This window comes from Lasiosphaeria miniovina, assembly GCF_030549165.1.
Source record: "Lasiosphaeria miniovina strain SMH2392-1A chromosome Unknown B0T26scaffold_5, whole genome shotgun sequence".
Classification (NCBI taxonomy): domain Eukaryota; kingdom Fungi; phylum Ascomycota; class Sordariomycetes; order Sordariales; family Lasiosphaeriaceae; genus Lasiosphaeria; species Lasiosphaeria miniovina.
The window spans coordinates 4180617-4207599 of record NW_026848224.1 but is presented as its reverse complement, the minus strand read 5'-3'; the positions used below and the strand labels follow the sequence as shown (position 1 = coordinate 4207599).

General features: G+C 55.7%; 6 protein-coding genes across 6 annotated transcripts; 2 read left to right on the top strand and 4 right to left on the bottom strand.

Annotated features, from left to right (window-relative positions):
- Positions 1 to 322: 322 nt before the first annotated feature.
- Positions 323 to 3899, bottom strand: B0T26DRAFT_718043 (XFP N-terminal domain-containing protein). Its single transcript, XM_060442357.1, has 7 exons — positions 3410 to 3899; positions 3088 to 3325; positions 2863 to 3015; positions 2490 to 2799; positions 1676 to 2440; positions 912 to 1605; positions 323 to 752 (listed from the first exon to the last, which is right to left on the bottom strand). The coding sequence occupies exons 1-7, from the start codon at positions 3645 to 3647 to the stop codon at positions 709 to 711; spliced, it is 2442 nt and encodes an 813-aa protein (XP_060294979.1). The 5' UTR covers positions 3648 to 3899; the 3' UTR covers positions 323 to 708.
- Positions 3900 to 9644: 5745 nt separating this feature from the next.
- Positions 9645 to 11270, bottom strand: B0T26DRAFT_649764 (GH26 endo-beta-1,4-mannanase; the record flags this gene model as incomplete). Its single annotated transcript, XM_060438119.1, has 4 exons — positions 9645 to 9701; positions 9751 to 9942; positions 10005 to 11017; positions 11093 to 11270. The coding sequence occupies 4 exons, from the start codon at positions 11268 to 11270 to the stop codon at positions 9645 to 9647; spliced, it is 1440 nt and encodes a 479-aa protein (XP_060294978.1).
- A 2975-nt stretch (positions 11271 to 14245) lies between these two features.
- Positions 14246 to 15196, top strand: B0T26DRAFT_753744 (uncharacterized protein; the record flags this gene model as incomplete). The annotated part of the gene is made up of 1 exon (XM_060445742.1): positions 14246 to 15196. The coding sequence occupies one exon, from the start codon at positions 14246 to 14248 to the stop codon at positions 15194 to 15196; it is 951 nt and encodes a 316-aa protein (XP_060294977.1).
- Positions 15197 to 15452: 256 nt separating this feature from the next.
- Positions 15453 to 16652, bottom strand: B0T26DRAFT_718024 (uncharacterized protein). Its single transcript, XM_060442356.1, has 2 exons — positions 16016 to 16652; positions 15453 to 15883 (listed from the first exon to the last, which is right to left on the bottom strand). Exons 1-2 carry the CDS (start codon positions 16543 to 16545, stop codon positions 15553 to 15555), a joined length of 861 nt encoding a protein of 286 aa, XP_060294976.1. The 5' UTR covers positions 16546 to 16652; the 3' UTR covers positions 15453 to 15552.
- Positions 16653 to 17396: 744 nt separating this feature from the next.
- Positions 17397 to 19072, bottom strand: B0T26DRAFT_677958 (uncharacterized protein; the record flags this gene model as incomplete). Its single annotated transcript, XM_060440167.1, has 2 exons — positions 17397 to 18731; positions 18842 to 19072. The coding sequence occupies 2 exons, from the start codon at positions 19070 to 19072 to the stop codon at positions 17397 to 17399; spliced, it is 1566 nt and encodes a 521-aa protein (XP_060294975.1).
- Positions 19073 to 23988: 4916 nt separating this feature from the next.
- B0T26DRAFT_677956 (uncharacterized protein) lies at positions 23989 to 24360 on the top strand (the record flags this gene model as incomplete). The annotated part of the gene is made up of 1 exon (XM_060440166.1): positions 23989 to 24360. The coding sequence occupies one exon, from the start codon at positions 23989 to 23991 to the stop codon at positions 24358 to 24360; it is 372 nt and encodes a 123-aa protein (XP_060294974.1).
- Between the last annotated feature and the right edge of the window lie 2623 nt (positions 24361 to 26983).

Genomic DNA, 26983 nt, shown 5'->3' with positions numbered 1-26983 from the left:
GGCAGGGCCGGGCAGGTCCCGCACAGAGCACCTAATTAGACCGCCTTTTCAATGTCAACGCTGGTCCCCAGGCCTGCAGGCGCAGGTTTGGCTTCTGAGAAGTGGGGTTGTGAGAAGCTGGACCTCTCTTAACCGCTAGGTTGCATTTGGCTTGCCCGGGGATCTGCGCTGGTTGCGACCTGCTGGTAAGCAGATAATTAATCAGGTACCTAATTATTACCTAATTGCTACCTAACTAGATAGTCAGCACAGTTCATGAAAAAACATCCCTCCTTTGCATTACCTTTGCCTGTCTCGTCCATCTCTGGTGGATAAGACCCAGGCGTGCTTCCGTCTTTGTAAACACGTGCTCACCCTATTTATACCGGAGAGAAAGCAGGTAGTCTCCTGCCTCATTCAGCTGGCTTTGTGCCGTTAAGAGGGTTGCCATGCTTCTGATGATTTGGAATAACTACAGGCTGACCTGAACTGACTCAGGACTCATCGCAAGTCAGCAGTCCTAGGCCTAGAACCCTGCCAAAGACCCGCATTCAATTTCAATATCACATAAACATGCGAATACAGCCACCCTGAAAATCAGCATTTTCAAATAATGAATCATTGATTAAAATCCCAAATCTAAGTAGTACCGTCACACAGGCCAAACTCTTGATCCGTCGTGACAATCTTGAATACGCACTTGCCAGGTTGTACAAAAAGCGCCCTAACTTAGTGCTTATCAAACACGGGCAGCGCATACATGTCGTCGGGGTCTGCAACAGATAACACAAAGCGTCAGAAACCACAAATCTAATGCCTATGACAAGGAAAGAGGGGATTTTTTTTGAGGGGGCCGGGAGAAGGGGACGGGGGGGACGGGGGGACGGGGGGACGGAGGGACGAGGGGAAGGGGGACGGGGGTGTAAACTCACCTTCGCCATGCTCGGCAATAAACGCCCTGACATCCTCGACCCTGCGCCGGATATCCTCAAGACATGCGCCGAGCCGCTGCTTCACGTCCAGGTTTCTCTCCACGCCGGCGCGCAGCGCGCGGGCGGCGACGTCAAACCGGCTGACGCGGTTGACGAGCATCATATCGAAGGGGGTGGTGGTGGAGCCCTCCTCGCGGTAGCCGTCGACGGCCATGCGGTGGAGGCCCGCGCGGCCGAACAGCAGGCCCTGCAGCTCGGTCTGGTAGCCGTGGTAGTTGAACAGGATTGGGGAGTCGGTTGTGAAGATGTCGGCGAAACGGGCAGCGCTGAGCGCGTGCGGGTGCCGCGACTCGGCGGGCAGGATCATCAGGTCCGTGACGTTGACGACGCGCACGCGCAGCGCGGGGACCAGCGTGCGCAGCAGCTCGGCCGCCTTGACCACTTCGAACGTCACCTCGACGCCGATCCCCACCAGCACCACGTCCGGGTCCGCAGCGGACGGTGCGTCTGTGTCCGGGGACGAGGCAAAGTGCCAGATGCTAGCGCCGAGCCGGCAGTGCTCTTCGGCTTCCTCCGCCGACAGGTACACTGCCGTGGGCTGCTTGGACCCGATGATGAGGTTGGTGTAGTTGCGCGACTGTAGGCAGTGCTGGACGGTGCTGAGGAAGCAGTTGGCGTCGGGCGGGAGGTAGACCTGATTACCGCTCGAGTCAGTCGCTTCAAACATTTGCGTCGAAGGAGGGGCTGAGAGTCCGAGTACACACCCTCGCTGCCTCGGCCTTGATATTAAGCACGGCGCCAATAAAGGACGGGTTCTGGTGCGAGAAGCCGTTGTGCTCTTGCCGTGCCCAAGTACTCGTCTCGATGTAGTTAATGGACGCAAGGTCTCCGCGCCAGCTGACCTGCCGGGCGATCTTGACGAACTTGGAATACTGCACCATCATGGTGTGCACGATGCCTAGGAACGACTCGTAGCTGGGGAACAGGGCGGTGCGGCCGGTGAGCGTGTATCCCTGCATGAAGCCCTGGCAGTCGTGCTCCGACAGCACCTCGATGACCCGGCCGCCGTTGGCGCGCGAATACTCGTCCCACTGGAAGTTCCGCTGCGTGTGGTCCAGGATGGCGCCGAGCTTGTTGCTCTCTAGCTCGTCGGGAGAAAAAAGTCGGATGCTCGTGGGGTTCTCCTGGAACACCCTGTCGAGGTATGTCCCTGTGACCTGCATGCAGCTCTGGTCGGTGCCTTTTTCAACTGCAAAGCCTTTCCAGTCGACCGCCTTGAGACCGACGTACGGGTTATGGGTGGCCTCCAGCTGTCCAAGCCTCTTGTCTCTGTTCTGCGGGAGGATGCTAACGATCGAATCCGTAGGTCGGCCTTCCTTGATGAGCTCGTCGATGCGGTAACTAGACAACCAGTTCTTCAGAGCACCGAGCTGCGAGTTGTCGCTACTAGCCTTGGGTAATGGAACTTGGTGAGAGCGAAAGGAGCCTTCGATAATCTTGCCGTCGATTTCTTTTGGTCCACCCCATCCCTGCTGTCGTTAGCTTGGCCGTTGAGTAAACTCAAGGGTGCTTTCTTGCCTTTGGCGTCCGTAGCACCAGCATCGGCCATCGCGGTTTCACAATTGGATTTCCAGAGCGCGCGGCGTGCTGTATTTTCTTGATTTCGACCAGCGCCCACTCCAATGCGCTGCTCAACTCATCGTCGATATTGGCCAGGTCCTCGACCATCTTTACCTGGTATCCGTATCCAGCAAACAGGCAGATCAGCTCCTTGTCGTCCATGCAACCGAAAATTGTCCGCTCGCTGATCTTGAACCCGTTGACGTAGAGGATGGGGATAACGGCGCCAGACTCGCGGGAGTCGAGGAATTTGATGGAATGCCACGCTCTGGTGTTTGCACGTAACGTCAGTGTCACACGCAGAAATCAGTCACGGACTCACCTGACTCACGTCGCCGTGGGGCCCGACTCGGCCTCGCCATCTCCAACCACGCAGGTCACAACCAGATCGGGATTGTCCATGACAGCTCCGAACGAGACCGCAAGGGCGTATCCCAGCTCGCCACCCTCGTGGATGGACCCGGGGGTCTCGGCGTTGATGTGGCTGCAGCATGGTTGTTAGCAGACGAAGCGCGTGGTACTCTGCGACACAGCAATTAGGGTGAGCGACCCTCACCTGGGAAACCCCCCGGGGACGGAGAACCGGGTGATCAAGTTCCGCAGGCCGGCTGTATCACAGTCGTACTCGCCAGGGTAAAATCTCTCAAGCGAACCCTCGAGCCAGAGCGCCGCCAAGGCAGCTGGGGCGCCGTGGCCCGGCCCAATGACAAAGATCATGTCCAGGTCATGGCTGCGGATGAGCAGACTGAGGTGGGACCAGACAAGGATGAGGCCCGGGCACGTTCCCCAATGGCCTTGGGGCAGTCAGCTTGGCCGTTGACGATCGCAGGAAGGGACGAAAAAGAAGCCGAGAAAATGGTAGGCTGGTGATGAATTACCCAACAGACGCGGCTTGACGTGGTCGAGCTGCAGTTCGGATTCGAGGAGGACATTATCGCGCAGGAATATCATGGCGGAGGCGATGTAGCATGCCGCGCGTTGGAAGCCGCGGAGCGACTCGCGAACATGGTCGGGCAACGGCCTCCGATCAACCCGGGCGCCGAGCTCGAGAATGCTGTCGGGGAGGTGTGACGGCAGCGCTGGCGGATTGGCCACGGGAATTTGCCCGTTGCCCATTTTGAGGCGTATTTCTGCTTCGAAAATGTCGGGATTATCAAATTGGCACCGTGTGCCTGTCGGGTCGCAATTGGCTGGTATTAGTCTGTGACGATAATCGGGAGTTTGGTACTTCGGCAGAGTTCAGTAGCGTCTTTCTAGGGTGGGTAGGGTGGTTAGGTTTGGTACCTGCGCTCCCGTCGTGTATAACTTGAACTTTCCCGAAGGGAAAGTTTTGGCTCCGAAGGGAAAGTTTTGGCTTCTGTGGAAGTCGTAGAAGAAGCGTTGAATCGATGACGTAGGTGTTTGGGATGCAGAGCCAAGCTTGATTCTGGCCGGCAAACCAGACCGGGGTTAGGGTTAGGTGCTACGAATACCTCGGTACAGCACACCAGTGTCTTATTTGCAAACAAAAAAGTACGGGTAGTCGAGGGAGCTAACTAAAAGCGGAGCAAACGAGCAGCCTCGGTTTTTAACTATAGAAATTAGGTAATTATTACAACATTTTAGGCTACTACCAGCACAGTCCTCGGAAAGCAATATCTCAACGCCTAAGAACACCAGCTTCCCACACTCACCCTCCAACTTGTGTCGAGCCCCTGATCGCCAAGGCCCATCCCCAATAGCTGAGGTCCAGCCTCGCCAAGTTCAGGCAGTGAACTAACCCCATTAGTTGTGTAGAGTCCAGCCCTTATGGTTGAGGTGCAACCTCTCCAGCGAAGGTAGTTATATTAGCTTTGTAAAGTCCGGTTTTACACTTCAAATTCCGAAGAGCCCAGCCCCTCGAACCGCTGGTACGATGACCCGTAGCCACATGCTGAAGGGTGATCGTCACCTAGATCACGGAATGCGGTAGGCTATTCGTGAAAAGGTAGGTAAATTGATGATCGAGGGAGGAAGCTCGGGAGCACTGCCCTGCCGAGGACCTTAATGTGGTCCTTTGGTGGGGCAGACGCGGTCTAACCGCGTCAGGGTAAGCCCCGCTTCCCTATGTACCTATGTACTTAAATTACACGTGCCGGTCATATGACCTTGTCTTGGCGCTCCCTCGCTCAATCAGGCATCACATGCATTAAGCCTTGCCCGTATCGGTGCATGGGGACCGCTAGGTGCGGTGGGAGCTGAACCCCGAAAGGAGGCGGCCGTTGTAGAGGGTACTGAGGATGACTCATTTTGAGGAAGGATTTGGAAAGAGGTCGAGCTAGTGTTTTCTAGCTGACGAGGTGGGCAGCAAACGACAATGACAAGAGCCTAAAGTACTGGCGAGACTGTTTGGTGGATGGGGAAATGATGGTGCTTCAGCGACGTCCAAAAACCGCCAGCATACACGCCTCCTATGCCCAAACAGTCCATGCATTCCGGGAAGACATCTAACCGCTTGTTCACTCTTGAACCCAACAACCCCGGGCTTGACCAGGTCCCGGTTTCAGGTGGAATGGAGCGGCATCCTGACTGATCGTGACACGGTGTTGCCAGCACGAGGATTCAGTGTACATGGCCTCGCCGACTCGTCGTCGTTGCTGTTGCCTCATGTTTCAGGGCGTGAAACGCCAGGCTCAGCCGCTCAGGTAATGGTGGGAAACAAATAAGTAGACAGTAGGTATGTACCAAATCCACAATATTGCCGCCCTAAAGATTTGCGGTCTGAGGCAGACATCAATCCGAGTCATACCGCAATAGATATACTACCAGAAACACCGTAGAGGTTGTAGTTTGCTGACGTGGCTGCTTCAGTAGCCCTTGCTGTCAAATAAAATTTTAATCTTTTCATTGGTCTTTTCATTGGGTGAGTTTCGTGGCGAGCAGAACCCCTGGAACCCATCCCTCCCGCCGCGGCGGCTCAGTGCTTGCTTACCCGATATGCCTATGCTGATTTGCCTACGGCCTCGGACAAGCTTCACTTCGTGCCTGATTGCGGTCGAGTGGTAGCTCAGCGAAGCAAACGGCCTTCCTCGTATGCTTTCTCAGAAGACATGATTGGAGGTGGAGATCTTTCGCTGTCGATCAACCCTTGCATCTCTTCAGCCCGTACCCCACCTGCTTCACGTTGAATCGATCGTTGATCCTGCAACACGCTGTTGGTTGTCCTTTGGATAATCAAGGGTCTCGGCTCTCACGCCTCGCCTAGAGCCAGGGGTGTTCGGCTCGTTTCTGCCGCGGGGTGAATCACGGCCGGATGTCTAGACGGTCGGCGTCTTGGACTCGAGGATAACGTGTCAATGCAGCTAGGCTGCCGCTCGATGACTGTGCCCGGTTGGCGACCTGGTTGGCGATAATCGGGAATTTGGTACCTTAGCAGAGCTTAGTAGCGTCTTTCATTAGGTGGGTAGGGCGGTTAGTTAGGTTTAGTACCTACGATCTCGTCGTATAAATTTGAACCTCTCGGCAATATTACCCTCTGTAGAAGTCGCGAAAGAGCGTTAATATAAGGTATCGATAACGTACCTAGGTATGTATTTCGGCCGTTAAGGGCAAATTCCCAGCGTGAAAACAACACTAGGGTCAGCGTTGGACGAGTGTTAAGTTCCGTGCGCTAAGTTCCGTGTCGAGTTCGCACTTCCTGGCACGGTACTGCGTACAAATACCTACTCCAGGCGAGGTACCTCTCTAGTTAGATCCGAGAAATGAAGCTGTTGAACTATAAGAAAAGTCAAGAAGCACTAGCCGCCTACAATGGAGACGCAAAATCAGCCAAATATCGTGATTCAAGACTGCCTAGTGATGACAAAGGGCCATGGGGTTGCTGCCAGCGCAACCCCCCCCCCCTCGTTCTGTTACAGGTATCCAGTACCCACCACCTAAAACCGTAAGATTTGCAGCTTCCTTCCGACCTACAACAGGGGTCCCGCTCACCTCGCCTGAGATCCAGCTCCAAGGATTATTTTGGCCGTCGTCTCCCGGGATATCCAGCACCCAATGGGCACATCCAGCACGCCTACCTGTCCAACCCGGGGCTGGTCCATGTCCGGCTATGGCTACGACGGTGCCACTAAAGCTTAACACGCCCGTAACTCCCGTCTGGGTACAGAATGAACGACCGAGAATCCACACCCTCTGCACGCATCGCATTCTTGTCAGTCCAGCACATGACGAAGCGCGTGCCCGAAACCTGAGAATTCTGGCCGTACCGGTCCCTTTGGATTTGAGGCAGTCGTTTTTTTCTTCCACCATCAACTCCGTCTGGATCTTGTTAATCCAGTCATTATAATGTCTCTCAAAGTCTGCCCTCGTGCCGTCGCTCCCCGAGACAATAACCACTACCGTAAGCGGGTCAATGTATCTGTTGACCAATTCCGAGATAAGGCTGTCATGTGGGCCTCCTGCGCAATGAGCTAAGCTCCGTTTCCCCGTCTTGTTGTTGTACGTGGCAATGGCGATGCACTCTGTCATTGCGTTCGTGTAGAGAGGCAGCGTTCGGTTGTCCCCGCCAGTAGGGGCAGGGTGGGCGACGATATATTCGTACAGGGGTGACGAATATTCGCGAATATGAGCGCTGAAATCGACAGAAGATTCTAACGTTAAAATCTAGCGAGATGAGCACTATAAATTAGCGAGCTGACGCTAAGCTACAGCAGGTATCTTATTTTGCTTTTTACTGTCAGTTTCGCCCCCCTATGGCGCGCCGCAACGGCAGTCCTCACCTCGCTAAATTTTAGCGCACGATCTTTAACGAAATTCGTACAGGGGTGCCGAATATATTTCCGTCCACCCTGAACTGTAGGGGTCTGACGGTTGGATATTCTCATTCGGATCTCCGCATAGTTGCTTGGCAGCAGAGCCGGGGTCATTTGCTGGGCGGGCATGGCGACTAATATGTGGAAAGTAGGATCTTGAATGGAAGATGAACGTCGTCGTGGAGCTCTCGGAATGGACGGAAAGGTACTGATATTGCGTACTGATATTGCGTACTGATATTGTGCACCGATATTGCGGATTGAACGTAAAGAATTGTCTGGGTGTGTTGATGGATGATACAGTAGATGCCGAGGAAGGCTCTCTGGAAGGCAATTCTATTTGGCACAGGTGCCGGTGACGTGATTTTTATACCTAAAGAGCCAGCTTATCGTCAAGGAAACTTGCCCTGTCGATGGCCCCGCAACCCGCCAGGTCGACAGTCTGACCATGATTCAAGTTAAGGCGTTGCAGAACCACCACCTGTTCGTTTGGCAAGCCCGGCAGCGTCGCTGGGTCGTGAAACTCAAGCTTACATCATGACGCAGGCAGAACTCACCACGGGCTAGGCTGCTGAGGATGCATTCTGCTGGCGAACCTAGGTACCTAGGTCTACACTCTAATCCCTGAACGTTTGTTGGTTCGGTCCGCTAAGCCTACATTTTCACAACTCTTTCCCAGATAACGATGCAACCACAGAGAAATAATGTAACGAAAGGAATTCGAGAATAAATCACCTATTCTTCATTAGTTAATATATATACTTTTCTACGAAGAGTTTGCTCTTCCAGCTGTGAAATACCGAACATTTATAGATCCAATCGGGCCTAATCGGGCCCCTGCTCTGAGAACCAAACTAACAAGCGTTCACAGGCTAGACTGTTGTCTTTGGCCGCTCAGCGTGAATTCGATGCCTAGCGGGGGAACGAGGGCCGCAGGCGCAGAAGTACCCCAGCGTAGCAGAGTCTAGGAGTAGAAACAAATTCGACGCTTTCGCTTCCTAAATTCGTCCGTCGTTGCTAGTTAGGACTCAGCAACGCTCCATCTGTAATAAGATAAGGGCGTGTTCTTATTAATAACACTATAACCTTACGGCGCGCAAAGCATCGTGCTGACTTAGTAGCATGATCTTATTTCTCCCTGAAGGGGCAACTGGTCCTATTGGGGACGAGAGGAGCGGAGCTGGGGTAGAAAGGACACTGGAAACTGGGATGGCATTGGGGCCAACCGAGTTTTGAGCCACGGCACAGCACTTGGTTATATGATTTACGCGAGATATACGAGATATGTATACGAGATGCACGGGATACACGAGATTACAAGATACACGAGATTACGGGATACACGAGATTACGAGATACACGAGATTGCAGTTTTCAGATGTGGCCTGAAACAGGCGTGACGGGGCCGTAAGCCTTGCGGCTGTCACGACCAGGGCAAGGCATTGAGGTGAACTCAGTCCATTGGGTGCTATCGACGAAGATTCTAAACTAAGGAGGGAAAGAAGGAAAAGTCCGACAACGCGTCGCGTGCTCGCGAATAAGTTTTCATCTATCAGTGGGGTAGGTGGGGCCTCGAGGAGGCTTCTGATAGGCCCGGGGGTTCTGGGCGGCTCTGGCTGCTTGAGGGCCAGTTTGGTGGACGGGTCCTCACAGCGGCATGGCTTTCTCGCTGCTACATACCTTACCACACTGCGAGTCCGAGCAGAACGGGGACGAAACCAAATAGCACCCAGCCTCAAAAGGGATACTAGACGTTAAATATATTCGTCGAACCCTTTCTCTACTTACGTGGATGCGTGCTAATGTTCAACCGCGGTACTTGCCGGCAGGTAAGGCTGCTGAGCGAGCCTAGGTGCCCATGTGAAACATAATTAATCGCAACACTTCGCAACACTTCGCCACACTATCAACACGACTTGGGGCGCCAAAGACCGAGCGAGCCAAGGCAGACGCCATCTTCGTCACGAGCGCAGCACCAGCAGCCCCGTCACGACCCTGCAGTGTCGGCGTGAAAGTGCGTCCACGCTGCTCACACCGCGCCCTGGCCAGCTCCGCAAAGCAACGCACGCAACACCAAGGGGGTGGCAAGTGTCTAGGGGTCGCGCCGCATTATGAGTGGCAGCCTGGAGTGCTTTACTTCGTATCCGACAGCAGATCGCTACACGTTGAAGCTGTCAAAAAACAGACCAAAACGATCCAGGCAAGACATTTAATTTCACGGAAATTCACTTCAAAGTATGCTGAAGGAGCGGGCCCGCATGGCAAGGCGTCGTGCAAAAGAAGCCAAAAGTACTACCAATACACTGTTGGGGAGGAAGACACGGGCAATACTGGCTGCGTGCCATCAACCCTGCCAGCCCTGGATCTCGTCGAGGGTGAGGACGTAGTCGCTCGAGTAAACCTGCCGGCGTCAGCTTGGGGAGAAAGGGAACCTCGAACAAGAAGCTCACCTTCTTTAGCGTGTCCAGCGAGTTCCAGTCCGGGCCGTTGACGAAGTTGTCGCCCCAGACGGCGAACCACAGCCAGTGGGCGCCGTACGCCTGCAGCAGGTCCGGCAGCGGCGCCGCGCCCACCTCGGCGGCCGCAATCATCTTGGAGTCGCGGCCCAGGTCGACGAGCTGGTTGTACTGCGTCGACATGGGCTGTGGTTGGGTACATGTCAGTGTCTACCCCGTCTACTCTGCCCACGCAAGACTCGACTCACCCCGTTGCCCTGGGCATAGACGTCGGCGCTGACAATGTCAACAGTAGCGTCGCCGGGGTACCATTCCGGCGCGACCGAGTTCCACACCCACAGCAAGTTGTCGAGCCCGTGGAAGACGGTCAGGCGCTCGTAGAGCAGAGCATACAGCTGCTTGGCGGCCTCAGGCCCCTTGGCTCCCCACCAGAACCAGCCACCCTCGGCCTCGTGCAGCGGGCGCCACAGCACGGGCACGCCGGCGGCCTGCAACCTCTTCAGCTGGGCGGCGACGGCGTCGACGTCGCGCAGCAGCAGCGTGTAGTTGGCGCCGGCGACGTCGGCCAGCGCCGCCGCCACGTCGAAGTCGGTGGCGCGCGTGTAGAAGCCCGACCACCACCTGTTCTCTTCCGTGTCGTACAGCCCGGCCGGCGCGTTCCAGTGCCACAGCACCGACACGATGCCGCCGCGCGCGTGGTGCGCCAGCGCGTCCTCGACCGCCGTCCCCACCGTCCCTCTTTCCACGCGCGACGGCGAGTAGTCCATCAGGTCGACCGACACCAGCGCCGGCGCGCGCCCCCCCGTCTGCGCCGCCACCCAGTCCGCCCACTCGAGGTCCTGCTGGCCCGCGAGGATCTTTCTGCCATAAATTGACCGCAGGTAGCGGTACAGGGCGGTGGCACCAGCGCTCGGCGCGCTGTTGACGGGCGCCGCAACGACGCCGGCGTGTGCAGGGTCTCGCACGGCCGCCGGCGCCAGCGTGATGCTGTCGATCAGGTACCAGCCCCAGTTGCTGACGACGTCGATGGTGTTGGTGCCTGTGGTGAGCAGCACCTGGCCGGCGGCGACGGTGGCGAACGCGGTGCCCGCGGCGAGGAACACTTCGCTGCTCGCCCCGCCGTTGAGCACCACCGTGGTCCGCTTGTCGCCGTACACGGCCGCGGCCCGGATGCTGAGGTCGAATAGCGCCACGCTGCTGCTGTCGACGTGGAACGTGATCTTGTCGCCGCTCGCGTCGAAGCCCGTCACGTAGCCCGCGCCTGGAGGTTTGCATGCACGCGCCGTCAGTCCGACGCGCGCTCACGGAAAAGAAGGAAGATGGGAGATAAACGCACCCGTGTACCCCGCCTGCGCCGTGTCGACGCTCGTTCCCGTCAGCACGGCGTCCTCGGCCTCGTACGTGCCCGCCGCGCCGTGCGGCAGGGTGCAGGACCGCGCGCTCGCGCCCAGGGCCGCTGTCCCAAGGGCGAGAACCGCTCCCCGCAGGAGAATGGACCCAAACAGCCGAGCCATTGCGATGACGGTTGATTCTGTCTGGCACCTTTCAGGGCGTGGCGGTGTGATGTTGATCGCGGAGAGCAGGGCGTCTTTAAGTAGTTCGCGGTGACACAGCACGCGCGAGATTGCCAGGTGCCAGGGCCGGTACAGCGCGCCGACGGGAGCAGCCCGCCCGGTGGGAGGAGCGATGTGGGTGGTGAAATCACGGCGGAGGGCGAGGTTCCGGCGCGGCGGGTCGGTAACTACCTTGCCTTCGCTTGTGCGTTGCATTGGCATGCACGTCGCCCTCTCACCCTGGATTTCACAACAAGCGGGTTCTTTCTGCAGATGTGGTTGGCTGAATTCACGAGGGGCTTTTTGTTCGAAAGTTTCAAAGAACAAGACGTCATACGCACTTGAAGCTGAAAGCTGACAGAGAAAGGTTGTATCCCATTATTAACCCTGAAAAACAGCTATGTGCCCCGACCGGAGCAGCAATTTCGACTCGTCGCGTACATCATCACAGGCAGAACAAGCGAAAGTACTCGGCATCCTCGACCAGGTCCAGAGACTGCGTCTTGGCATCTAGCTTGGCCTCGTTGACGTCCGGGTGGGCTAATTCTGGTTTCGGGTATAATCAATTAGCCATCTGCTCAGCACGGCGGAAGGGGCACGCAAGACTCACGGTCGACTTTGGTGTACTTGAACTTGCGGGCCGGGACGCGGTCGTCAAAGAGCAGGTCGATCTCGCCAAACGTGCGGCCCTTGGTCTCGGGCAGGCGGAACTAGCACCAGATGTTGCATAGCAGGTTGGTGCCGGCGTAGAAGAGGCCGGCCTAGCGCCCCAATTCCATCCTTCACCGAGCTGTCAGCAACCAGGTACAGAAGCCTGTTGAAGAACAGAAGAAACTCGCCGAGCGGAGATGCAATAAGGGGAAGGGATGTAAACATTCCCAGATTGCACGTAATGGGAATTGCTAAATAAATGGGAATTCAATTATTCGGCTGAACGGAGCCGCCGTAGGCGAGCTCGCGAGCCGGAGGTGGCGTAGAGAGGCTGTCTCTTCTACTTTACCGTGAAGGTGCCGAAAGTTTCTCGCCTGGGGATTGGCCAGTTTTCGTCCGTGTCGAAATGGACTCGGGGGACTGGCCGATCGGATAATCCTCAGACGTGTTAAGCCGTCAAATGCCGCTTTGCTGTGTCGTGAGGTAGAATGGCTGTTGTGACGGCCCGCCTTACGCAGTAGGGATGTCAATGGTTGAAGGCAGTAAACGACTATGGATTTAAAGCTAAGGAAGAGAAAGGAATCTATCGCGCAGGGCGCGGGAAAATAGGTGGTGGTGCTCAGTGCGCACAGGCCACACTCTAAACACAATGCAGCCAATAGAATCAATCCTATCACATGAGCCCTGTGGCGACCGTGACAGCTGTCAATCCGTCGGTGCGGTACCTTCACTTTCTAGCCAGCTCCCCCCCCCCCAAAATAAACGACTTTCTTCCTCAATCTCGCAATTCAACCTCAGTCAATCGCACGTACGATTTATCGCTTTCCAGCTATGGACAGGTACGCCGAATACTTTACGATTATAACCCTATTAATCCCTACTAATATATCACTAGGAACGCGCGTTTTTCAAGCCGCCGCCATGGCTACGGTCGGGGTCCCTCAACCGCAGCCCCCACCGCCCGATCAAGGAGACCCCGAACCAGATCCCTCCCGAATACAAGAGATGCCGTGGTTATAACTTGGTCAAACATAACTAGCACTTGATACAGGCTCCTAAAATGCCTCAGCTACTCATTCCCTCAAGCGAAGCGAAGACAGCTCGCCGGAGGCAAAAAACAAGAAAAAAGAGGCTCCGTTCAGCTGACCCCTTCCTGACCCGTCAGGTAACCTATTTTAGACAAAGGACTTAAGATCATGATTCCGGCGCAGTAACCAAGTACGAACACATCTCCTTGCCCTCCACCCCGTCGTCGCCAAAGTGAAACATGCGCAGGATGCCGCAGCGACCACATCCCCATCATGCTCGAGATGCGCTGTCTCAGCAGCACAATCCGCACGAGCACGATCCGCAATGCCACCACTCTGTGCGCAAACCATGACCAGCAACAGATCAGTGATACACGCAGTTGAACAGAGGCACACGCAGTTGACCAGGGGTACACGCAGTTGACTAGAGGCACACGGTGTTGGACAGGGGTACACGTAGTTGACCAGGGGCACACGCAGTTGACTAGGGGCACACGTAGTTGACCAGGGGCAACACACCGTGCGACAACCCCAACGACCCCCAAATCCACGGCTCGTCCGTCTGCGTTTTGATCCTTGGTCTATGTCATTCGGCATCGTGGTTGTTTCCGGGTATGGGCAAGTGCTGTACCAGGCAGGGTTGGACGCGAGAGTTTCCGAGTGGTGGGCGGGTGCCTTGCGTGCGAGGCAACTGGTTCTAGTACGTCAGGTAAACAAAGAGAGCCGAAATAGGGGTTGCCCGGCTCTTGCTGTTTACACCCTGCAAGTATAAGCCGCTCCTGACTTTCCGAGACTGTTTCACGCGCCATGCACACCCTCTCCCCGCAATAACGTGTTGGGAGACAGACTCTTGATGTCTCAGTCTCTGACACGCGCTGCAACTGCAGCTTTGGTATTCGTTTCGTTTGTCCAAGTTCGTCTTTGCAGCCTCCGGCAGACTTGAAAGTCTCAGTCTCTGGAGAACACCACTAGGCGGCATTGGTTTCGACGAGATAGCAAGTCAAGCCAAGGCTCGGGAGCGGTCGATGGGAAACGTCTTTGCCCGCAAGTCTTTGATGCCATGCAGAACCCCGCAGAACCCCGGTGCAAAGCTCGTGTTGGGTCACTTGAAGATATAAACAAGGAACAACATAAGCCACTCCTTCACTTCTTTCCCTCGCCTCACTAGTGCGTGCGTCTTTCTCACCTAGACCGCCCTGCCCCGAGCCGAGCCCTTTCTTTACCCACCGCACTTTGTCCTCTTCCGCCTTCGCAACAATGATCCTCCGCAACCTGACATCCACCACCGCACCGCCTGGCCCAGCACTCACCACCAACTGGCTCGAGATCGACCGGCCTGCACCATCCGACCCCGCGCAGGCGGCACTCGCGTGCTACGCGACGCCGTACGGCGTGGTCGGCGTGGTTCTGCGGCTGCTCTCCGTCTACTGCATCGGCATGTTGTACCGGCGGCGGCAGACGATACACCCGCTTGAGGACCACCGCCTCAAGAAGAAGAAGCTCGACTACACGTTCACGGGCGTCGGCCTGGGCCTGTCGGCGTACCACTTGGTGGTCACGCTCGTGCGCTGCAGCACGCCGTCCGGCCTCGTCTTCCTCGGCGCGTCGAATCTGCTGTTCGCCCTCGCCTGGGCCTGGGCCTCGCTGTACGCCGCGCACTCGATCGGCCACGACCCGCCGCCAGCACCAGCTGAGGACCTGTCCGCCCGCACGGCGTGGCCGTCGGCTTCTTCTTCGTCCTCGTCAGACCGGCACTACCGCCGCCACGCGCGCGTCGGGTTCGCATTCCCGCTGACGGTCCTCTGGGGCGCGGGCGTCGTGCTCGCCGTCGCCGGCGTCGGCATGTTTATCGCGTACATGCAGGTCGACCACGGCGGCAGCGGGGCGCCGCCCGTGCTCGGCCCAATTGTTCACGACAGGCGTCTTGTGACGTTGAGCGCCGTGTTCGGCGTCGTGGCTATCATCTTGGTGGTCGCCGTTGCCGCGTGGCCGAGATCCAGGGACCGGACGGAGAAGTGGCAGTTCTGGCGCGCCGCGGCCGTTGTTTTCAACGTGCTCGTCCCGCTCTACGCGGACGCCGTGCTGGCCATCGTGTCCGGCAACGCGGCGGGGTTCCAGGTCTGTACGACGGCGCATGGAGTTGGCGTGGGTGTGGTGCTGTGCGTCCTGTTTTACCTGGGTCAGGCGTTGATGTTTTTCCAGATTTGAAGTGGATTTCTGGGACGAGACTTTTTGGGGCAGCATGATTGTTTCCAAGCGAGAGGAAAGGACTGGAAAGGGGCGGCATGTAACTGACGGGCGGCATGTAACTGTGAATTCGCACGTGCTCAAACAGATGCAGAGTGTCAATACAGGAACAACTAGGAGATGAAGTTACGGGCCAGAATAAAGTCTCGTTGCTCTAGCCGTGTCTCGTTGCTCCAGCCGTGTCTCGTTGCTCCAGCCGTGTCTCGTTGCTCCAGCCGTGTCTCGTTGCTCCAGCCGTGTCCATCAGACTACTTGAACGATTCAGTAGCTAAAAACACCGTCACCGATGCTGCCAGTCTGCCGACCCAACTGCCACACTACCGAGAGAGCGGCGGGTTGCCGGGCAGCGTAGGGAGCCAGCCGTCGATCTGCTCGGCGACGACGGGGGCCTTGGTGCACTGGTTCGCCTGCTTGATGCTCTGCTTGGCCAGCCCGGGGCAGTCAACACCGCAATACTCGTCCATGGCGCGCTGCAGCGCGTCGCCCTTCCAGCCAAATAGGTAGTCGCCGTGCCAGCCGTAGCCCGTCTCGTCGCCCGTGCTGAAGACGAACGGCTGGCTGCCGTCGGCCGGCCACGTCGACACGTCGTTGAACGCCGACGTGTTCCAGATGGTCTCGTACAGGATCTGCGGCAGCCGCACGGGGTGGCTACGAGTGCGTTAGTCGCATCCCGTCCCGTTAGCAAGTCTTGTCCCGGTAGCAAATCTTGTCCCGACAGAAAATCTTGTCCCGATAGCAAATCTTGTCCCGATAGCAAGTCTTGTCCCGAAAAATACGTACCTCGGCGGACACGCGCCCTCCGTCTCAAAGGTGCCCGTGGCCGGGTACGCGACGTGGCTCTTGTGGTCGGGGCTGTCGACGTTGACGCCGTCCCAGCACGTGGGGAAGAAGTTGTTGATGCGCAGGCCGTAGGGGCAGGGCACGGCGGGGAAGGCGCGCGTGTCGTAGACGCCACCAATCTCCGAGTTGGCCGGGGCGGGCCCCCACGGCGTAGTGAAGCAGCGGAAGGCGATGCTCTTGAACTCGTCCGCGTCGGGGCTGGGCCGCCGGTACATGGGGTCGCCGACGAGCATGCGGAACCCGGGCCTGAAGGCCGTGACCCTGGTCTTCTTGTCGTACGGCGCCGTGTAGTACACCGTCATGCCGCCGCGCTGCCCTTCGAGCCCCAGGTTCTCCATCAGCGGCACCCGGTGGAACGAGCCGTTGCGATGCCGGAAGAAAAGCACGGCTGTCCAGTAGTTGGAGAAGTCCTCGGTGAAGGTGCACGTCGTGCACGTCGCCTCCGCCGACATGTTCAGCGACGGGTCCATGCTGGGCGCCAGCGCGTTCCCGCCCACGATCTGGTGCAGATGCGGCGACGGCACGGCTCCGGGCGTCACCAGCGGGTCTATGCGCTGGATGTTGAGCTGCGAGCAGGAAAAGCGAAGAAAGTCCTTGAACGTCGGGCCGCTGGGGACATACGGAACGCCGTTGGGGGGGTCTACCGTGCCTTGCCCAGCAGTGCTCGATGCCAGAAGCGCCGTGAATATAGCGGAGAAAAACATATTTCCTTGCTTCTTGTGTGAAATCAAGCAGCAGAATTCATGAGAGATGTGAAGAAAAGCTTCGCATCATGACCCGTGAGCTGGAAAACCTGGGCATCTCCAACTAGCCCCCACTTTGCAGTTCTTGCCCGTGTTTGGGATAGTCGGGCGAGAGGAGGGAGGCGTATATAGCCAATTTGCCGGCCAATGAAACACGTGCCTTGGTGTCTACAATCAGGGTAAACGTGCCTCGACGAGCGAATCGCCACCTCCATATAGAGTAAGTAGGGCTAAAACGAGATGCCGAGCTGAGAAAAGTCTCGCTCGGTAATGTCGGCAAGTCTCTCATACACCTGGCCGCGAATCCCGCGGTGGCTGCAGCAACCCTGCAACGCAGCTGCGATTGTCTGTCATATCTCCGACTTGCTTTGCGCCTGGCCCCTTTGGCAGCCTCCAGTCCCTGGCCCCCTTTGGCAGCCTCCAGTCCTCGATGGAGTCCTAGTGAAAGTTGGCCGTCTCGCTCAGAGGACAGCCACAAGTCAGAGAAAGCATGGCCTCTGCACGAATTCTCTGTGGAGGTAAAAATCGTTTGATTGAAAGTGCTCACGCCGACACAGGAAGTGCCACAGGCGCCCAACCTACAACCCCTCGAGCTCCTCGTGCACCTCGGCCCACGTGCCTGGCGACAGTATCCCCGTGATCCAGTAGTTGCCCTCCAAGTCCTTGCCGAGGATCTGCACGACATTGCGCAGGAGCGGGTTCCGCCTAGCACTCGACGAATACCCCTGGAGAAAGACGGGCTTCCCTGGCGGCACGCTTCGGCCCATGTCACCACCGCCACCGCCACCGCCACCAACCACAGCCGGGCCGAGATCGACCACGTCAAAGAAGCGCGCCTTGGTGAGGTTCGAGATGGGAACGGGGAGGCTGTCGGGCTCGGCGGCGACGGGCGGATGACCAGTGCGGGCGAGGGCGGCGACGAGGTCGCACAGCGCGGCGCGCACCTGCGCCGGCGTCGTCTGCTGCTGCAGCGACGCGCGGAGCCGCAGCGCCAGCCGGCCCAGCGGCAGGCCTCGCGCGTCGTCGCCCGCGAGCACCGTCGTGGCCACGCAAAAGGCGTTCTGCACGTACGCGGCCCGGCGCACGTCGAAGGCCGCCAGCCGGCTCTGCAGCTCGAACACGGTCATAGCCGCAAGCGTGCGCGTGCTGCGCGCCCCGAGACTGCGCGCGATCAGCTGCGTGCTCCACGCCGACAGGACGTCGCCCTCGCTGACGAAGGGCGTGCCTTGGCGGCCCGTGGTGTCGATCTGTTGGCCCTGCTGCAGCAGCTCGAGGTCGTGCGCGGCCTCCCGCTGGAGCGCCTTGACGGACCTGGCGGGCAGGAAAATGGTGCGCGTCTCCATCCTCGGCCCGAAGAGCATGTCGAGGACGAAGCGGACCGCAAACAGGAACATGCCAAGGCCGCCGAGGTGCTTGGCCTTTAGCACAGCTTGCCCCTCCTCGCCCCCCACCTCGTCCCCCCCTTCGTCCCCCCCCTCGTCTTTTATTCTGCTCACGCTCTGTATCGGGTCGTCGGCCGAGAGCGGCAGTACCTCGCCCTCGCGCCCCGCCAGCACCTTGCACCACGCCGAGACGAGCGCAGCGCTGCCGACGGCGTCCATCATGGCGTGGGGGCAGTTCATGCACAGGAGGGTCGCATCGCGGAACGTCAAGACCTGCAGCGCCAGCGGCGGCTCGTCGCTGTAGAGGTAGTCGTCGAGCGTTTCGGGGATCTTGCCGCTGGCAGCACTGGCGCTCAGCGCGCGGAAGGCGTCGTCGACGGCGTGCACCGAGGGTCCGTTGGTCGGGCGCGGGGTTTGCGACGCGATTGGGTGCTCGGCCAGGGCCATGTCGAAGCTGACGTGAGAGAAGCGCGCCGCTGGCCGTGTCGGGTCGAATACTGCCGGCACGTGGGTTTCTAGCTTTCCCTGCTGCTGCGAGGGAAGGCACGGAAAAGCAAATGTGAGTCACTGTCGCTGTTGTACGCGTCCCCGTCCCAATACCGCGTAATTAATCGAATAATTTCGCAATTTCACCCGCTTACATTTAGACGCAGCCTTCCTCCAAGCCTCCGCCAAGTTTTCATCTCCAGCAGTTTGACCAGTGCGGAATGCAGTTTCTCGGCGTCGAGGACGTCGTCGAATCGTACCATCCACCGCATGACAATGCCCCTGACGTCGGGCGCATCGCCGAGCAGGTGGACTGGTAATACCCGATCGGTCGGAACTCGAAGTGGCGCCGTGCGCCATGGCCTGAAGCCAAAAGGTGGAAACATGGTTATTGTCCTCGGCGGTGACGCTGTCGGCGCTCCCGTGCGCTGCGAAAAAGACGAAAAGAAAAATGAAGGCCGAAATCCCTCCACAGCGGCGGCGAGCTCCAATCCTTATCAATAATGCTGGCAAAGCCCCTGGGACAGCATCCGCAGGCATCCTGCTGACTGCCGACGTCCAACGAGGCCCAACGAACCAACCATCCGGCTTACGTGTGGCGGCGGATGCACAAACGCGGCAAGTTAGTCGAAATCCGCCACTGTGTTGGTTGTGCCAAGCTCGGTTTGAATGAGCGCCAGTGAAATTCGTACTTTTAGGTGTTCCTCGCCTAATACAGGCATTACATTCTCTCGCTGAGAAACGTAATGCTAGGTCGGCGCTAAGAATGTCATCCCAGCGCGGCCAAGGTGACCACGCTTGTCTTCCATCGCTTGGGTCCCAGACCCCTGGACCCCCTTGACAAAGCTACCGTTAGCCAAGACAGCCTTCCGCATATTGTCCCAGGCAGCAACACGTCGCCGCAATTCGGGTCCCTGAATGACCGTTGCTGTCGGTCATTTCGTTTAAAAGGGGCTTTGTGTCGGAAGGAGCCGCATCTCAGCCACATTTGGGCGCAGGTGGCGCACATGCTAGACCACTTACAGCCTAGGCTGTGTCAGCCGAATGCCGCATGACTACGGTATCTAAGCTATGCCCACTGTTCTTTCCTTCCGAATACAAGCACCTTTTTGCCCTTGATTTAGCGCTTTGTATGTGACACATTGATGTACACACCCACCTACTTTTTCCCGCACCTACCTGTGGGTCCTTGGCAGCTGCTGGCAACTGAGATAGATACTCAGAGCCTAATTTAGGCCGGTAAAATCCTGAATTACCATCTTACCGCCCATGGCCTACCACGCAGCCCGGCCGCCGGGTCGACGGCGTTGAAGCCGTCAAAACCTGAAGCCGTCAAAACCTGAAGCCGTCAAAACCTGAAGCCGTCAAAACCTGAAGTCGTCAAAACCTTCAAAGGCCCTGAAAACGCGTTTACCGCGGTGTTTTCCATTTTGACGATTCTTCGTTACGAGTCAGCCTCGAAATAAATGCAACTTGCAAATGCCAGCTCTGAGGCCCGGATTTGTACGTAAACTAGCCAAATTTTTGGCAGGCGCTCAGCTGCCTGAATGATCTGTTGAATCCTGATTTGTTGAATCCTGATTTGTTGATATGGTGATGTAATTCCTCGGTATTGAGTCTATCAATCTAGCAACCTAGTCTGTATCAACCTGGTCACCCTCGCCGTCCTCCTTACGAGGAAAAGGGTCCTCTTCACCCCGGAATCGAAGTTGTCCTCTTCAGTGTGAGCTGTATTCTCCCAAAAGTGCCGGCGTTGAGCCCTGCGGGCCCGCCATTCCGCTACCTCTATGTTAAAGAGGTAGGATTAGGAACCGGGGTCTCAATTTGGCTCGCCCGGGCAGGCTAGCTCGCTTTCTTCATCTTTCTTTTCTTTCCTTTCCCTCTGTTGTGTTGCCTTCCTTTTATGACCTCTACTCGAGCTTAGCCCTGCATTGACGACGATGCAGTCCGAGTCAATCTCTAGGTCTTGTTCATCCTGTTCATCTTGTTCATCTTGTGCATCTTTTTCATCCTGTTCATCCTGTTCATCTTGTGCATCTTGTTCATCTTGTTCATCCTGCTCTTCAAGACTCGGCCTGGCGAGTTCAAACTGCGAATAGTAACCCGCGCGTTCCGGGAAATCGTGCCGCTCAGAGCTGTTGTCTTCGTCTTCGGCGCCGGCGGCTCTGGTAGGATGGCTTCATTTCCGAAAGGACCGCCCTGATTGATAGTGCGACCTTTCGAGATCGCTTTGTCTGGTTTTTCGATCCGTAGATACTTGTCTTCCGCATCCTAGCAAATTAGCCAGGAAAGACAAGTTAAATAGATTCCTAACGACCTACTCGATGCTTTCTAAGATGCCAGGTGCGGTCGCAGTCAATTGGGTCTACCGAAGTACCGTCTTCGTGATCATCGTTGTATCTTTCGAGCATCATGTGCGCGCAGGGTAAGCCGTACTGACTACTGAATCGTTCGGTGCAGGGAGGAAGAGGTCGGCCGGGACTTTTGGCTGTGGGGAAAGTAATTCTTTTATGTTGTTCGACAAGAAGATCCAGAGCCCACCGAGTCAACTGCATGAGGCAGTTACCAAGCCACTTCTTGGTGAGGTATGCCTTTCGTACCGAGCTTGGAGACTTAGCTGTTACTTCCTTGTAGACATCGTAGCGGTAGCTGATGTGCCGATCTACAGCCTCAGCGACCTCGATCATCCCCAACCGATCCGACAGGCCTTCAGACTTTACCGAGTCGTTATTGGATTCATTTGGCCATGTTGTTCGCGCGCCCGCATTCCTATACATCATACATCTTCGTATAACACCCCGGCCACTATTCTTTATAGGGAAGTAGGTCGTTGTCGATATGATTGATGATTCGTAATTGAGTCGAAGAAAACTGATGATTCATTACAGTCTTTGCTTTATTGGAGTCCCGGACCGACCGACTGAATACTATGTGCTTCCAAAGCTCGAGAAGACCCGCTCTTGTGTTGGCCACCTTCGCCGGCATAGCGCCGAAAATAACGGAACCTTTCTTCGTCAACTGGGTCTTCGAGTTAAGGGCATTCATCGCGGCGATATCGTCGGCATCGTCGTCCTCGTTGTCCTCGGCGGCGGCGGCGGCGGCGGTGGCAGTGGTCTTCCGGGCAGGCTGGTCGGTAGGCGGCTTGATCCAGAATTTCTTGACGTACAACACCATGTCGCAATTTAGGTGCCACAGACAACGCTGCCTCTTTACGGCAGGGAAATTCATGATCAAGGCGCCGATCAATTGTTCATCGCCGTCGGTAATGAACACGTGCGGAGAAGGTATAGAGAAGGACCGACGGCAGCGGGCGACAGATTCCACAAGAAACCGGTAGCCTTCGTCCTTCTCGTCGCTTACAAGCGCTTGGAAAATAGGCATCGTGGTCTTCTCGGGAGTCACAACAACACCAGTTACCAAAGGCATACGCCGGTTATTTACCCGGTAGGTCGCATCGATGCCTATACAAGCTCCGAACTTCGCCCATATCTTCAGTTGACGCCGTGTTGCCCAGAAGGCATGCACCATCTTCTTTTTCGTATTGTCCTGGTAGAAAATAATACGATAGGAATCTCCCGATTCCAGCTTCTTGACAAATGCCTGGGCATCAGCGTAATCGTCTCTCTGTGACTCCCTATAGTCATGCATGATGTTGTAGACGTCGGTTATGATGAGGTTAGAATCGGATACTTCATCCTAAAAAGGCGGAGGGCTGCTTTCGCTGGAATCGGCTGACCGTTAATCGACGATATATTCCTCCTCTTCCTCTATAGTTGCTTTACGGCGAAACATTTCATGCTCCATCGAAGAGCCCGAGGGTCCATGACCTTTGTGTGTGAGGCTGCGCGGCCTCGCAGTCCAGCCGTTATCGCGAGCCTTCATCTAAATGCATATACAAAAAGGACAGTCTTTTGCCTTCTTCCGGCTGCTGGTCTCCCGAGCCTTGAGGGTTTCGACGGGATGTCTGTTGTAGTCGGCATGATCGCATCGGAAGAACTTGTTGGTCTCTCTAGTCTTTCTGTGCTGATAGGTTTTTTGAATAGCAAGGCCGCATTTGTTTTTCTCCACCCACTCCATCATGTTATCGAATATATCGACCTCATCGGTGGGGGCCCCGTTGAATAGAGGCTCGTCGGCGGCATCATGAAGACTGTGAGGCTGAATGGTAGATTGACAATGTGTTCTTTGGCAAAGAAAAGGACTGCAAAAGCATACAAAGACCTGCAAAGGCCACCTGGCTACTGCAGACCTTAAAACTCCAAGTGCGCGTAAAAAGCCCGGCATATGAAAGTGCAAATAGTGTCATTCTGACTTTACCGGGCTTCCTTAGTGCCCGGTAGGCCGTTGGGTGGCTGCCATGGAATACGGCATTTTACAATACAAAAAGCGGTCCCTGCGTTGGCATCTGCCAGGGACCCACAGGTGGGTGCGAGGAAAAAGTAGGTGGGTGCGTACATCAAAGCTCATGATTATACCAGCTGCTCCTCGAGCCTCGTGGTGGGGCAAGATGCTGGCTCCAAATGATGATCAAGAGTTTGCTCGGGCCATATTTAGACTACGCGACAAGATAGCGTGTTCTATTGTCGGTAAGTTCACGCGCTTCGAGGTGATTACCGCCTCTCTTTATATAACTGACTCTTGAACTGACAACGCCCGTTGCCCGCCTTTAGTTCAGAGTTTAGGGTTGTTAAAGAGGCCTAAAACTGGGTGACTGTAACGTTCTGCCGACGTGTATATGTCGGGCGTAAGCGTATGCCCTATTTGAGGCGCTGGGTGACCTCGGGTAGTTGCACAGCGTAGGACCATAGCAATGAAGCAAAGGGCAGCGTGACAGAGCCTAAATGCTAGTTCTACTCTCCGAGGTTGTAGATCCTTGCCTAGGCCATGAACTCACAAGCCCATTTGGCATGAAGGGAGGTTACGCAGAAGGAATATAGTCTCCGTCAGTTCATGGCCTCGGTAGGTAGCTAGGGCTTTATTTTTCCTTTATTTTCCCTTTTTTCCCTTTTTGACATGCAATATTTGACGCCATTTCAACCTGCAATAAAGATACAACTTCGGAGTCTTTCCTTCCTCGTCGCAAGCCAATAGGCCTTGAACCTTAAATAATGGCGTTGCCGCGGGCGTCAAGGTTCGACGCCAAACACTGTTACGCGAGTATGACTACGTTGCAAATAAGTTTTCCAGCGATGAGTGTTCCGGCGAGCAACCTTATTCCTAGAGATGTATAACTATAGAGGCGAACTCCTCGAGGCCATCTCTACCAACAATTTTGCTGTTGCGATTTCTGTCGATAGACAACATGCCTACAAGTGTCCCGGCAGTCGATAACGACCGTGGCGTCGAGCTCTCCAACCTCAGCGAGCGCGGCAACAACGTTACCGTGGCCAGCTTGATCCGCGACGCAGTCCGCGCGGTCGTCCGCGAGGAAATGCTTGCAGCCGTTTTCACGTCCGTATCGGCGCCGACGCAAGCCTCTTCAAAAGCTCACGCACCAACGTCTGCCCCCAAAGCTCCGCCGCCTTCGTACGATACGGCTTCGCGAACTCCAGTTCTCAGAGCCGACTCGGCCCCCAGATCTGAGGACCCGCGGCCTTTAGCCAGCGGAACCCCCCCAGCGACCTTTGGCCGGCCGAACTCCCCAGCAGCCGGCTTTGCGACAACCAGCGGCTAGGACCAGGCATGAGCGAAGGTGGCTTCAGCACAAATGCGTGCACCGCACTCTGCGCTGGATTCCCCGGGTGTTGGTCATCATCATTTTGATTGCTCTGACTGTGCAGGTCACGATATCCTGTACTTGGCGGCGGTTGCCTTTTAATGGTACTCTCCACCTATGCTCTATACACTCCAACTCTAGTAAGTCTTTCCGACCAAACAGATTTCAGTATACGTGAGTTTAGCTAGATATCTTAACGAAAGCGCACCGCAATATTAAATCATTGCCTGCTGTATCCTTGCAATAGGCGACCATATATGTCCGCCCACCAACGTGGCGACCACGTCCAATACAGAGGCCCATCTTGAATCGCAGCCCATACCAACGACGAACCTAGCAATAACATGGAAAGAGAGGGCGGAAAGCATTGGTACGATGAGTATCGAGAGAGATGTATTCTGTGCTTGGAGAATTCTTTCGAAGTACCTTACTTTTTATCTTATTCTTTGGGCCTGGTTTATGAAGAAAGAGTCGCCGCTATACCCGCAGTACCAGGTCGCGATGAGGTTCGACGCCAAACTTGCACAACCCGTCGCCCTCTCACGCCTGACCGAGTGTTTGGAAAATCGTACGGAGGAGAGGAACGCGGTTACCGGCGACTTTGACTTTTGCCTAGTGGACATAGGCGTAGAGCACTTAGTTGTGTGATAACAATTCTAGTTCAGCGCATAGGTCAGTTGTAGGTGTCAGAAGCACAGCACCTTGGATCGAATGAGTTCAAAGAGTGAGTTGCTTGTGTTTTATTCTGTCCTCTCTCTGGCGAAGTCAGAGAACTCAGTCGGGATCACGGACTTAGCGCTAGGTCATAGTCACTGGTATATTGGTAAATGATAAAAGTTTTATTTGGGCCCAAGGCCCACCTCTGATATGGCTTTATGCTACTATAGTCAGACACGTACGTCAGCGTCCGGTCATAAAAGGTAGAATGACGAAGGACTTACAGGTTGGCGAGCTAAAAATAAAGAGGAAAAAAAAATCTCGACCCCGCCCCCCTAAAAAAATCACGGCCGCAGCTACACACATTACTCGGCCAACTATGAGCGGACATGCAGGTTAGCGCAAAATGACTTTGCATATAATACGGGAAGGAATCTGACAAACTGCTAATATAGGGCTATAACGAGATGTTAGCACTCAGCAACTCCAGGACGTGATACCTATCACTACTTGCATGCATCTAATTGGGTGTGTGTGAATTGGTTCCAAGTTGATTAATTTGCTTCTCCCTCTCTCTCCGGCCTTTTGAAAGAGGCCTTCCTGAATGGGTCAGTACAAATGCTGGCAGGGTGGGCGACGATAAGCTTATCGCCGATATATTGAATCAATAATTGTTATCGCCGATATTGACGATATCGACCGATATCGTCGATATCGGTTGCTTAGTAAGCAGATAATTTTTTACCCCTCCTCTCCCCTCAATATCAAGTGGATGTCGAAGGTCGGTTTGTGTGGGAGGTTGCCCGACAACCCCGCCAATTCCGTTGTCGGCCTTGACATCACTCAAAACCAGCAGGTCCAACTTGCAACGCGCGCATCGCAACAATAAGGCATCGCATCAATATAAAAATACATAAAAAGTATTGGGATTATTGAGGGTTTCAATTTGGTTTTTTTTGCAAGGTTGTAAGTCCTCTTATTGTGGATTCATAGCCAAAAAAGTGTTTTGTATTACGATGCTGCTACAGACAGTATAATTCCACTAACTCCCCCACTATTCCTAGCCCCTTGGGGTGCGTATACAGCCGCTGCAGCCGCTGCAGCCAGTGCAGCCAGTGCAGCCAGTACAGCCACTATATAGGCCTCTTCCGTCGAGATCTAATAAGCTTCATAACCTTGTCAAGAGATGCAGAGCCTTTCTCACGATCCATCTCCCTTGCTACCTCGTACTCTGTAACGCCTTTGGCTGCAGCACGCCGAGCTACCTCGTCAATAATAACCTTTCGTGTTGAGTAAAATGCTTTCTCTGAGACAGGCCTCCAGCGGGCACCCCATCGTTGATCAAGAGAGCTGACAGAGGGCATACCTGCAATACCCTCGTGCCAGATCTGAACAAGCTCTGCAATCGACGTCGTATTCCGTGGAAGCTGATAGAGTTGTAGAGGCCGGTCAGTAGACCGTGAGCTTAATGTAACCGGCTTGAGCGGAGAGCGTGCTGGCTGGCCTAATACTTGTGGGAGAGGAGGTGTAATAGGCTGTGGAGGGGAGCCTTGCCCTTGCCCTTGCGTGTGATACTGGAACTGCTGCGAGGCATGCCTGCCAGTAGGAGTAATAGAGATGTTCCAGCTAACCTGGCTGAAATCGTCAACCTTCCTCTCCAGGCGCTCCAGGCGTTCGATAACCTCGTGATACCTCTGTATACTAAGGCGGTCGGTAGTCGAGAGCTGTGCGGCTAAGGTACGGAGCTTTTCCGAGATAGCAGGAATGGCTTTCTCAATCGCTATGTGATGGGGGTCTTCCTGTATATCACAGCTAACCTCTCGTACACGGGCAGCAAAAGCTGAGAACTCGAGCGAGTGAAAGATAGAAGACTGGAAGATCGGGTGATCTGGGAACTTGGCCATAAGGAAAGGGGCATCTTGAA

Bases quoted from the DNA above. Each gene is read 5' to 3' on its own strand.
- B0T26DRAFT_718024 (XM_060442356.1), bottom strand. From the start codon at position 16,545: ATGGACCCGTCGCTGAACATGTCGGCGGAGGCGACGTGCACGACGTGC. The intron at 15,884-16,015 runs GTACGTATTTTT...ACGCACTCGTAG, and splicing joins GAGGGCGCGTGTCCGCCGAG to CCACCCCGTGCGGCTGCCGC.
- B0T26DRAFT_718043 (XM_060442357.1), bottom strand. From the start codon at position 3,647: ATGGGCAACGGGCAAATTCCCGTGGCCAATCCGCCAGCGCTGCCGTCA. The intron at 1,606-1,675 runs GTGTGTACTCGG...AGCGGTAATCAG, and splicing joins TCAAGGCCGAGGCAGCGAGG to GTCTACCTCCCGCCCGACGC. The intron at 753-911 runs GTGAGTTTACAC...TATCTGTTGCAG, and splicing joins TATTGCCGAGCATGGCGAAG to ACCCCGACGACATGTATGCG.